The sequence below is a fragment of the Siphateles boraxobius genome, unplaced genomic scaffold (genome assembly GCF_051911475.1).
Source record: "Siphateles boraxobius isolate OS27281-9 unplaced genomic scaffold, OSU_SipBor_1 12, whole genome shotgun sequence".
NCBI classification, from domain to species: Eukaryota; Metazoa; Chordata; class Actinopteri; order Cypriniformes; family Leuciscidae; genus Siphateles; species Siphateles boraxobius.
In genome coordinates this window covers 25294779-25306782 of record NW_027508722.1, presented here as the reverse complement: position 1 = coordinate 25306782, position 12004 = coordinate 25294779, and the positions used below count along the sequence as shown (strand labels likewise).

General features: G+C 39.1%; 1 protein-coding gene across 1 annotated transcript in view; it reads left to right on the top strand.

Annotated features, from left to right (window-relative positions):
* The window catches only part of ldlrad4b (low density lipoprotein receptor class A domain containing 4b), a 56637-nt gene that overhangs the window by 23036 nt on the left and 21597 nt on the right, over positions 1 to 12004 (top strand). The window contains exons 2-3 of the mRNA XM_077215358.1: positions 995 to 1511; positions 5181 to 5321. Of these exons, the coding sequence (XP_077071473.1) occupies positions 1472 to 1511; positions 5181 to 5321 (181 nt within the window). The 5' untranslated portion in view covers positions 995 to 1471. The remainder of the gene's footprint in view (positions 1 to 994; positions 1512 to 5180; positions 5322 to 12004) is intronic.

Here is a 12004-nt window from a genome sequence, read left to right as displayed (position 1 = left end):
GTTGCTGGTAAAAAAAATCTGCAGTAAGATCATAAAATGTTGATGTGTTGACCCCCTGCTGTTTCAAATTTTTGTTTAATGAAACACTCATGTTGCGTCTGTGCTGTGACTGTCTATATTTTTTGTCTATCTCAAACCTTTTCTTTGAGGTCAGTAATATATTTATAAATATAATTTTTTTAAAGAAATTAATAGTTTTATCCAGCTAGGATAAAAAGCAACACTAAAGTAATTTTATAATGTAACTATCTTAACAACAAATTGTATCACGGTTTCTACAAGTATGTTAAGCAGCACAACCGTTATGAGATTTATATTAATAATAAATGTTTCTTGAGTATCAAATCAGCATATGATCATGATTTTTCAAGGATCATGTGACACTGAAGACTGGAGTAATGATGCTGAAAATTTTAAACTGATATAATATTCCACCATATTACTGTTTTTATCTGTGAACTGTATTTTGATCAAATAAATGCAGGTTTTGTGAGCTTAAGAGACTTTTTTATTTTTTTTTCAAAAACATTAATAAACCTTACAGACCCCAAAAATGTGAACATGCTAAATTAAATATCCTTAAATGTGCAAATTAATGCTGAATTAATATACTCAAACCACTGATACGTTTGCCATTATTGTCTCTATGATAACAGTACAATCTTAGTTTATCTTAATTTAGTTGATGACATGGTTTGCAGCAAACATTTCCAGAGGAATTATTTAACGAATCCTATACATGCATTTTAAAATTCGGAATAAGATAATTCTTAATAGAATTAAATCAAATTGTGTATCGAATTGAATTGTTCTCCATTTGAATTGAATTAACCCAATGAATTTGATTGACTCGCTGTCAATCCTTTAATATTCCATACAGTACGTACTACAGTAGTAAGTCTTAGAGGAAACTATGGTAACCTTTTGTTTGCCTTTTGCAGTTTTTTATGTAACTCAGTAACTCAACTGATTTTTTTCTCTCTGTCTCTCTCAGTGTGCTTGCAGTCTGAAGGATGAGGTGGGGCGCATTGATTAGCATGCTGCTATGCTGAGAAGAGTTTATCCACCCAGGACGAGCGTCAGCGACTACACGTTCCCTTCCTAAATCAGCTATCAGACACCTGCTCTGAATCAAGTACCTGTCTGGATCTTACCCTCACACACATTCACACACAGCAATGGCTGGCTGGCTCTGGCTGGGAGGGTAATCGGTGCGCTGGTTGCCCTGGCAACCCCACCCTGATTACTGCTGAATTGAGCCCTAGTCCATCACTGAAGACTTTTTAGCCCCCCTCTACCTTTTTTGAGTTTTTTTTGCCCTTTCGTGGAGGTAGAGGGCAGGAGCCATGGACTTGTGAGGTGAGAATGGAAGCAAGGCGGCTGTTCGGCCCCTAGGAGCCCTCAGGCAATCGGAGCCAATAAACGTGGGTGCCCTCACACACACACACACAGGCCGAGCGGCAGGAGCAGTATGCAGGAGGCTGACCTACCGGCCACCAATGCTTTCACAGGTGAGCACCGGGTCAGGTTTATAATCTCAGTGTTGGAATCACGCGGGATATGCTGTTGCCGTGAACGTGAGTTTAATGATTCATACCAGCTGTAAAGATTACGTTCATGAGGAGGGTCGTGTTGTGCTTTATAAAGCCATGATGTTTTTTGTGTGCTAATATTCAAAGCTGCTCTCTCACTCCCCCTCCCTTTCCCAGACTCCTCTGCTCCATTTCTCTGACAGGCTGCATTTCTCTCCCCTGCCTGGAATGGAATGCGGAGAAGGAGAGAGAAAGCGTGAGATGGGTGGAGGGCGGTAGAGGTCGGGCGGTGTACTAAACCAAAGTTTGACAGTCTAGTGCACTGCAGACAGAGAGCAGAACCTCTCCTCTCCTGGTCTTTTCTTGTTTGTTTTCTTATCTCCTTTCTGATTTCCTTTTTTCATCTACTTTTCATCTTCTCTTGTCATCTCATCTTGTCTCCTCCGTTTTGGCCTCAGGTCATCTCTTTTCGTCTTGTGTTGTCTCATTTCTGCTCTTCTTTTCTTGTTTTGTCTCTTCTTTTCTTGTTTTGTCTTGCCTCGTCTCTTCTTTTCTCATCTCATCTCTTCTTTTCGTGTCTTGTCTGGTTTCTTGTTTAATCTCTTCTAGTCACTGTATCACTTGTTTCTTCTCGTCTCTTCTCTTATTGTTTCGTCTTGTTCTCATTCTTTTCTTGTTTTGTCTCAGTTTTGTCTTGTCTCGTCTCATCTAGTCTTTTCTCATCTTGTCATCTTTGCTCATCTTATCATCTTTTCTCATCTCGTCTCTTCTTTCTCATCTCTTCTTTTCTCATCTCGTCTGATTTCTTTTTTCATCTAGTCTCTGCAGTTCTCGTTTCATCTCGTCTTTTCTCTTGTTTCGTCTGGTTCTCATTCTTTTCTTGTCTCGTCTCTGCATTTCTCTTTTAATTCTGTCTCTTCTCTTCTTGCTTCGTCTTGTCTCTTCTCATCTTGTCTCATCTCTTCTTTCCTCTCCTCATCTCTCTTTTTTTTTAAATAATTTTTTCATCTCGAGTCTGATCTCTCCTCTTCTTTTCTCATCTCTTCTTAAATCTTGAATTGCCTGGTCTCTTTTTTTTATTTTGTCGTATTTTCTCTCCTTTTTCCCCATGTACTTCTCATCTTCTCTTATTGTCTCATCTTCTCTCCTCTTTTGGCTTTGTCTGGTCTCCATTTTTATTCACATCTCTTCTCCTCTACTCTCGTCTTCCTATCTTGTGTCCTCATCTGTTTTCTCCCCGTGTCATCTCATCTCATATTGTTTTTCTTGTGTCTTCTTTCTTCACACCACGTCATGTCTCATCTGGTCTCTTCTTTTTTCCATCTCGTCTAGTGTCTTCCATTTTCATCATGCTCTGTATCTTTTCTCCTCCTTTTCTCCTATCCTCATCTCCTTTTCCTCTTCTCTCCTCATTTTATCTTGTGTAGTCTCTTCTTCTTGTCTTGTCTGGTCACTTTTTTGTTTACCTGTTTTCGTCTAATCTCCTCTTTTTGTCTTGTCTCTTCTACTCTCCTATTGTTTTGTCTGGTCTTGTTTCATTTGGTCTCCTCTCTTCTCATCCTGTCTGTGCTCTCCTTTTCCTCTTCTTGTCTCTTATACTGTACTTCTCTGTGCTGCAGGTGAATATTGTGATTGCATAATTGACTCAGGCTCTGTTAAGGTTTAAGGAAGGCAGATTACTGCTGATTTGTTTGCGTAAAGATCTTCATAACATTTCTAAAACCACTTGTGGCTGCACCACACCCTGTTAGAGATTGCATGGCTTTGGTATTGTCTAGCACCTCCTTCTCAGACAGAGAATTTGTTTGGAGGGCTGGTGTCATCACTCTCTGGTTTGCTTTGCATTTCTGGTTCTGTGTAAATGCTTTATATTGGAGAGTCAGTCTTTCATACAGTCGAATATCCACCAATATCAGGTCAATGTTGAATTTCTCTAAAAGCATGCTAGCAGGAACACTTATTTTAAGATCATTTATAAGAGCCAGTGACCTACATATAGAGGATCATCGCCGCCTGAGATCCACAAAAATTTTTAGCCCAGTGAAACTTCCGCAAAAACTCCGACAGCTGAGGATTTTCAGATCCTCACAGGATTTGCTAGTGTTTTTTAGTTATGTTGAGAAGTTTTTCCAAATGTAGACTTTTCATAGGATGATAGCCAACAGTAAGATCATTTAGTTTTGATAGTTTAGGTTTTGAGAAACAGTAGGTGTGAGGGGAAAAGGCAAAATTTTGAGAGCTGCTTCAAAGGCATCTCTTTGATTATAGATTTTAGCTTCTTAAGGTCCGTTCACACCAAGAACGACTGTCCACACCAATGGATTACAACATTCTGTTTATTAAGCGCTTGCTGCAGTTTTGTCGTGTGTTGCTTTAAACGCTCAAGCTTTTTAAAGTCAAGATGGTTCTGATTGGATGTCAATGTTTTAATTGTTCATCAGCTGGGGAAAAAATCATTATGAAATTGATTCCAGCGATATCATTCCGCTATGTCGTTATCATTATAAATGTGGTATGGACTTTCTTATTCTCATGAAATTAGAACAATTATTAAAACTTTGATAGTTTGACAGGTAAAACTTTTACACTCATTGTTATTGCCCTTGGTGTGAAGTGACCAGCCCATGGTACAGAGTTCAGCGCTCTCATTTATTGACCAGCTTGAAACTTTATAGAACTTAGTCGAATTTCACACAAATAAGGCTGTGGGGAATTCTGTACAGTCGAATATGCTGTATCATTGTGTACACGAGTGTCAGACGTTCGACCGGCAAAACATAAAAAAATGTCAGTCTACTGAAACGCATTATGAAATCGTGAAGGGGAAATGGTCAGGAAGAGGACCCATTTTTAAACCACAGACACAAACTGACAGTTTTTGGTGTGTTGTTCAAAATTGCACCTGAACTTGACAACTAGCAATTGATAATCTAGCATTTTTTGCCATGTTGAAAAAGCAGCTTTGACATTTAGTTACTGTTACATGGGGAAAATGAAGGTTCAATGAGCAGTTCTGTAGATTACACAAGTTTTGATCTGCGGAAGATGCATCTTATACATATGCAGTACCATTTCAAAAGTTTGGGGTCTCTGAGAATTATTATTATTATTATTTGTTTTTAAATGTTTCTTCTGTTCACCATTTATTTGATAAGAATACAGAAAACAGTAATATTGTGCAATATTATTACCATTACTGTTAATAGCCGTTTTCTCTTTACTATGTTTTAAATGTAATCTATTCTTGTGACGCCAAACCTGAATTTTCAGCAGCCATAAATTTAGTCTTCAGTGTTACATGTTCCATCAGAAATGCTGATTTGGAGAAACATTTCTTATTATTAATGTTGAAAACGTTTTTTGTTTTTTTTGCAGGATAGATTTGTTTGTAACAATGTTAAAGTCTTTACTGTCACTTTTGATTAATTTAATGTATTGTTTCTGAATAAAAGTATTTAAAGTTTTTTTGTTTTTTTACTTACTGACCCTAAACTATAGAACATTAGTGTATTGTATTTTGGTAGCTGAATTTAAAATGCATTTGGCTCAAAAATAATTTTTTTCTAGGGATAAGTTTCCTTTCGCAAGGGCCAGAGCAAAGGTTGGAAATTTTCACTCGTTTTTTTGTTTGGATTTTTTCGTTCATAGAGTGCAGATTCCTGTGTGCTAACGGCAGATGTCTGAACCTGGGCTCGCAGGTCTGTGATCAGTTCAACCACTGTGGAGACAACAGTGATGAGGAGCACTGCCCCATCTCCACCCAGCATCCTACATCTGCCATCTTCAGCTGTGAGTCCATCTCTCTAACATTCTTTCTCCTGCTCCTGCCTGTGTTCTGCTTCTGATGAGGTCAGCTGGATGTTTTCATACTTCTCATTTGAATTCCTGAGGTGTTAGTATCCAAGCCACCTGCAGGGTGTAAGTGTGAGACGAGTGTTAAATGGTGTCTCTGCATGTTGAAATGTGGGGAGTGTGTGTGTGTGTGTGGCCTGGTTAACCATACATTATGGGGACAAACTGTCCAAAATCTTTGTCCTTGCGGGCAAATTTTTTGGTCCCCGTGAGGAAAACAGCTTATAAATCATGCTAAGTGATGTTTTCTGTGATGGGCAGATTTAGGAGTATGGTTTGTGTAAGGGGATAGAATACGCAGTTTGTAGAGTATAAAAATCGTTGTCTATGGAAGGTCCCCATAAAATGTGCCCATAACTTGATATTTGACTTTTTTCTCTATATGTATTTTTTGCCAATGACATTATTTTGCCTTTTGCCTATTTTTACATTGAAAATGCCATCCATCCAATCATCGCCTTGAACCTCCCGCTCTCTATAATGACCATATTTTTAATTTCTGAATTTCAGTTTGTTTTAATATTTTTGGGAGGGGCATAAAGTAAAAAAATGTCCGGGTGATTCAACTGCCCTGATTAAAGATTGACATATTTTATTATAGATTTTTAGGGAAAAATGATTCAAAACTGTTATTTTGAGGCAATGTTATTAGACAATGTTAGTTCAGATTCTGTTAAAAAACACTTTTACATTAAATGATGTGAAGTATGGTTATGCCACACAATTTTTTTAGAATAAATGGTTTTTAAAATCATAAGAAAACAACATAAATGCAAAGAATGGATTTCCTTAACCTTTGCATTTGTGTTTTAAACTAGATTTTTAAAGGTTTTCCTTTTTTCTTTTGGACTCTCTAAGATTTCGTTGACCTATATATTTGCTCTGTAATTAAGCAAAATTGTGAAATTGTCAAAATCCTGGTGAGTATTCGCTATTTCAGCCAGCCCCTTGTGTGAGACTGTGGCAGCCAGTCAGCTTTGATCTACCGTAGCTCTTTTGTGTCTCCAAGTTTGAGGAAACCAGAGCAGAAAAAAAAAGAATCCGGAAAGAAGCACGTAGCTCCGTCTGAGTTTATCTTTTCGTACTGTGTTGAAATCAGTCATCTGTTCTTGCCGTGTCATGCTCCCCTGTGTTCGCTCTGCTCTGAGGGGTGTCTTCAGTCAGAGCTGTTAGAGCAGTAATGCTCATTTCTCCAGCAGACAAACAGCCGCCATATACTGCGAGACGGAGAGAGGAATGATGCTGATAGACGTTAGTGAAGACGATATATGCTGAGAGCAAGACAGAATCTGAGGAAATGTTTAGAGTCTAATCGAGTTTGCCATCTCTCTGTCTACAGCTGGGCCAGACAGATTGATCATGAATATAGTCTAGACACTCTGCACAAAATATCTCTCACTCTCTCTCTCTCTCTCTCTCTCTCTCTCTCTCTCTCTCTCTCTCTCTCTCTCTCTCTCTCTCTCTCTATCTTTTCTACGCATCGAAAGGTTGTGGTCAGGACCGTCAGACAGCCTCTGCAGAAAAGGAGGGAGTAAAGCCCTATTCAGAATGTCTTATCCGAATGTGCCATCTCAGTAATCATTACGGAAAATGTCAGTAAAGATTACGGCAACTTTTACCTTCAGTAAAAACGTCCGGAAAAATTACCTCAGGTAATGCTAATCCCATGCGAATAGACCCGCTGTAAATATGTACGTAAATATTTTGTCATTTCCTGTTTAAAAGTAGTTTTCTGCAGTTTTTCAAGTATGGAGACGCTTGAAAAAGCACGCAGTTGCGTTCTAAACGCTTGTACAAGTCTGTGGCAAAACTCAAGTATTTTCCACATACCATTCAGATCAGAAAGAAAATCAAAAGCACTTGTTAGAGGCACGAAACATCTTTAAGCGTTAGGTAAGTGCCTTCTACCAACACGATCCAATCTGTTAATTAATAATTGTTCGACGTGACATAACTGTTTTGTATATATAAATATAGGTTGTTTGCGCATGTGATATCAGGAAGCAACATAATTCACACAGGACGACAGGAGGGTGACGGCGATGCGCAAACCGAGTTACTCATCCCACTTCTGCTAGTTTTACTGAGATATCTTATCCCGTGCAAATTGGCCATTACTATTACAGACGTCCTGTGGTATAATTACATTATTCCATCTACCCTTGTAAAGTTAATCCCGTCCGGATAGGGCTTAAGAGAGAGTGTTTATCAAAGATTATGATGAAAAGCTTTGCAGGGTTTAAGGGTGTGTGGCAATGATCTTCTTTGTCAGTGGTTTGCATTTATTGGCATCAGGTGTGTTGGAGTCAGACTGCACAGTTATCAGGGGATTAATTGTCCAAGAATTGATCAAGAGGGTCCACTAAGGTTAGCCATTTTTGTGGCAAAAAGTTTCGTGACTACTTTTCAGTCTTTCCTACCGTTTAAATTGCCATGTCTTTAAGTGACACCTCTTTTAAAAACAATCTTTATTTATTTCAGTACATATTAAAGAGGTATGTTGTGCAGGCAACAGATCAGGCATTTTATGAATGATGCTGATTAAACTTGACAGACTTCTACACCTTAAGACAGAAGAAACCACACTGAGGATCGTCTTACCTTACATACACTCTTGGTCTTACTGCGATGAGCACAGTTACCACAAAGTCGATCACATTTGCCTTTTTCCAGGCATCCCAGCAAACAACTTGGCTGGCAGAACTTTACTGTAAAACCAACAACAAACTTTCTCAGAGATAAAACTACAAACGTTTATTCACTCTGCATAAAAGCTCGGGGTACTCTCTGTCCTCTTTGAAGGCGGCACGGTAGCGGCACCCTTGAAGAGTATGCAAATCAGCCTCTTCAACAGTTTGCATGTTTGTTAATGGCTCTCCTCTCCAGAGTGTGTGTGTGTGTGTGTGTGTGTGTGTGTGTGTGTGTGTGTGTGTGTGTGTGTGTGTGTGTGTGTGTGTGTGTGTGTGTGTGTGTGTGTGTGTGTGTGTGTGTGTGTGTGTGCGTGTGCGAGAAGAGTTTCTTAAGAGCTGCAGACAAGCTGGTTGAAGTTGTCAGGCACTGGACATTCATAGACACTGTCCCGCTCGCACTGGACCAACACGTCTCACTTTGATGTCTGTCAGGGGACGAGTGTCTATTCACTTTCACCTCACGTTTCTCCTCTGCGGTTTTAAAACAGGTTGATGAGGGTCAGAGGTCGCAAAGGTCACGTTTCGGGCCTTGTCTGATGTGAAGAGCTCAACAATCAGTTTGTTTGAGTTTAGGATTTCCATCACTAATCTCCATCATCTCTCATGCTAATCTGGGCCGACCACAGCGGGCTGCATTTTCATGCTAAGGGGCTCATTACCAAACCGACGTCATGTCTTCTGTATGCAATCTGTGTCGCTTGGAGGGAGGGCAAGTCCCAGATGAAGCGTTTGAACTTCTTGAAGAGTGGGAGAGAGCGAGAGGGAAGTGCCGGATGATGAAATTGTTTGGGTTACAGGAATGTCCGACTGTAAAGGAGACTTGAATGAAGTTCGGAGGGTCTTAATCAGGGTTTTAATGACAGATGATAATGACAGTGTGAATGAGACACTTGTTTGGTATTAGATGCCTTGAAACCAGTTTGAAGAGCGCTCTGCTTTGTTTGAGCTTTCTTTTATTTGCGTTATTTGACTTTTCGCAATATTCGAGATAAGGAAAAGCAATTTATCTCTGAAGATGTTTCTCAGATTTGCACTTTAACGAAGCAACAGGCCGAGCACCTGCGCGCTAAATTCTTTGTGCACTCAATTGCGACTGTTGTGATTTTTTTTTTGTTGTTGATTTTTTTGTTTTTGGTTGTAAATAGTCCCCCCCCCCCCCCCCAAAGCTTTCCAATGAATTGAATACTGTCAGTCCAAAAAGAGAAATCTCCGATTCCTGCATTCTCTCCTTCCTCTTTTCTTTCCTCCGCTCACTTGCTCATGCTTTTCCCCAGCTCCTTTGATCCACATCCCACACACGTCGCTGCATTAGCCGGGCTGTTTTTCACGGCGAGGGCTGTGCGGTTCTGTATTCGTTGGCTGTCAACACCATCAGTACTGATGGGTTTCAGACAGTGTCACCTCACGCAGGCTCACAGTGGATTCTGGGATTGTTTATCGTGGCTGAGCTGGAGGTCTATCGGGCACTATTCTTCTGTGTTCACTCATTTACTCAGTGCATTCATTCAGTCATTTTGTGCCGCGAACCTCCCAGTATGATGGAATCTCTCTGTCTCTCTCGGTGGCCTTCGTCCCTCGCTCGTTTCTTCATCTGTTACTTAAGTACGTTTGGCCCTGTGTGTGAGTGTGTTGAGAGAGTAATGATGCAGCTGGGGCCATTAAAGATGGGAAACTGACAGCTCTCCTCCCTCGCTTTCTTTCGCCCCCCTCTTAGAGCGATAGACGGGATTAAAAAAAAACAAGAAGAGGAAAGAGGCAGAGCAATAAATGGGGTTGCTCTGGAATTCAATCAGGTTTGGCTCAAAGACCAAAGCAAAAACAATGAGGGACGCATGAAAACGAGGGGGGCAGAAAAAGAAAGAAGCTTTTTAATAGGTGAATTGTTTGTACTTAATGTCTGAATTTGAATAAATTATTCAATTACTGTTTACAAACAAATACTGGATGGAAAGACTTTCATCTTCAGTTTTATATTAGCACTTAATTTAAATTTTGAGTTTGAAATGATCAAAAAGTTTCATATATTGGGTTGAGGTACCCCATTTCCGAAAGATTGGAGGGGATTTGTGCTCCTATAGATCCATTATTATTGGTGTATCAGATTTTACACAAATTATGATACTTTGCAGGTCTTGATCATCACAATCTCATCTGCTTTGATAAAGAGCAAATTGATTCGCAAAGCTGACCTCATCTTACTGACCCCAAACTTTTCATTGTGTGTTTGTGTGTGTGTCTACAGGTTTAGGTATACTTGTGAGGCCAAATGTCCTCACTTATATAGTGAAATGTCATGACAATCGACTACTGAGGACATTTTACATGTCCAAAACATGTTTATATTTAAGGCTACATCTACATGACTCCGGATACATTTGAAAACAGTGTTTTCGTTTCAAATGTTCTCACTAGCGTTTTCCAAAAGTTTCTCATCCACACTGAAATGTCGGAAAATGCTAAATTCATCTTACATGCTTAAACCCTCACAAAAATAGAGGATACAGACGGGAAAATAAATAATAAAGTTATCGCACAATTGTTCTGCCACAATAATCTTTTTGAGCAAAATATCTCACCTTTCACTGATGCGTCCAGGTCGCACTCAGTCACCATTATATGTCTGGTCTAAACCCCAACTGCTCTCATGTTTTGCAGCAGGACAGCAAATGCAAGTGAATTTTCATTCATCTTTGCAGGACTTTGATATGAAGAGTATGCAAAGTAACATATTTTAGCAACTGCGTGAAAGTGAATAGCATATTACTGGCACAATACCGTTATAAACATGAATATCTATTTGATAAAATATGTGTCACATGACTAAACGTGTCATAGTTTTATAAATACCTCCGTTTTGACAGTCCACACTACAACGCGAAAATGGCCTTTTGAAATGTTCCACTTGGGAAAGCATTTTCAAAAATCTCAGTCAAAATACCAAAAAAAGCAGTCTCTGTGTGGACTGAAGGCCAAAAGCGAGAGAAAAATATGCGTATTCAAATTTATTTTTTGCGTATTTACAAATTTATTTGTGTTGACAAGTTCTAAATCTAGTGTTTCGTACAGGTTTCTGTGATGGTAGGTTTAGAGGTAGGGGTTGGGTTTAGCAATAGAAATGATCATTAACCTAATATAAAATCAGTGGAATTCTATGCAATCTCCTCACTAATATAGTGAAACAAATATGTTTGTGTGTGTGTGTGTGCATCTGATGCCATTGTATAGCTACTATAAGTGTTTTTCTTCTAAAGTCAAAGGCTTGTACAGTAGGAATTTTTCAGTGCCTTTGTAGCAGTTAGCTACTGAACCTGAAAAAACTCCAGTCAAAAATAAAAACACTCTGGTATGTTTTTTTTATTATTATAATTTTTTTATCATGTGCCCTCTGCACCCAAAATGTTTGCCCATTTATATACCATTTTAAATGAGTAGGAATGCAAATGAGAATTCTTTCTCATTCTTTCTGCATTCCTTCTTCCAACCCGTTGTGTTTTTGTTCCCCTGAGGTGTTCATTTCTCACAAATATCTTCTCTTCTCTCTCCCCTCAGTGAATAAAGACTTTCATACTGAGACATCCTATTAGCTCATTTATAGTTTACCCATAGCGCCTCATAATGTGTTTTTATGTCATATCAGTCATGGCTGTATGGATGAAATTCAGACCCTAAATTCATTCATTCTCTGATTGCAGGATGTCAGGTGGCATTGTTGCTTGAAGATGCATGAATGGAATAAATGAATTCTTAATGTGTGTGTGTATGAGGGAGAGAGAAGGAAACATGAGAAGAATGTTTCCTGCTGAGATGCTGTTTAGTTTCTGCTCTGTTTTTTGTTTTTTTGATGGCTCTTTGTTTATTATAAACTTCATGCCAGAAAAGTGAGTTGCAATCTTGTTTTCTGTCTTTTTCTGAGTGTGTGTGTGTGTGTGT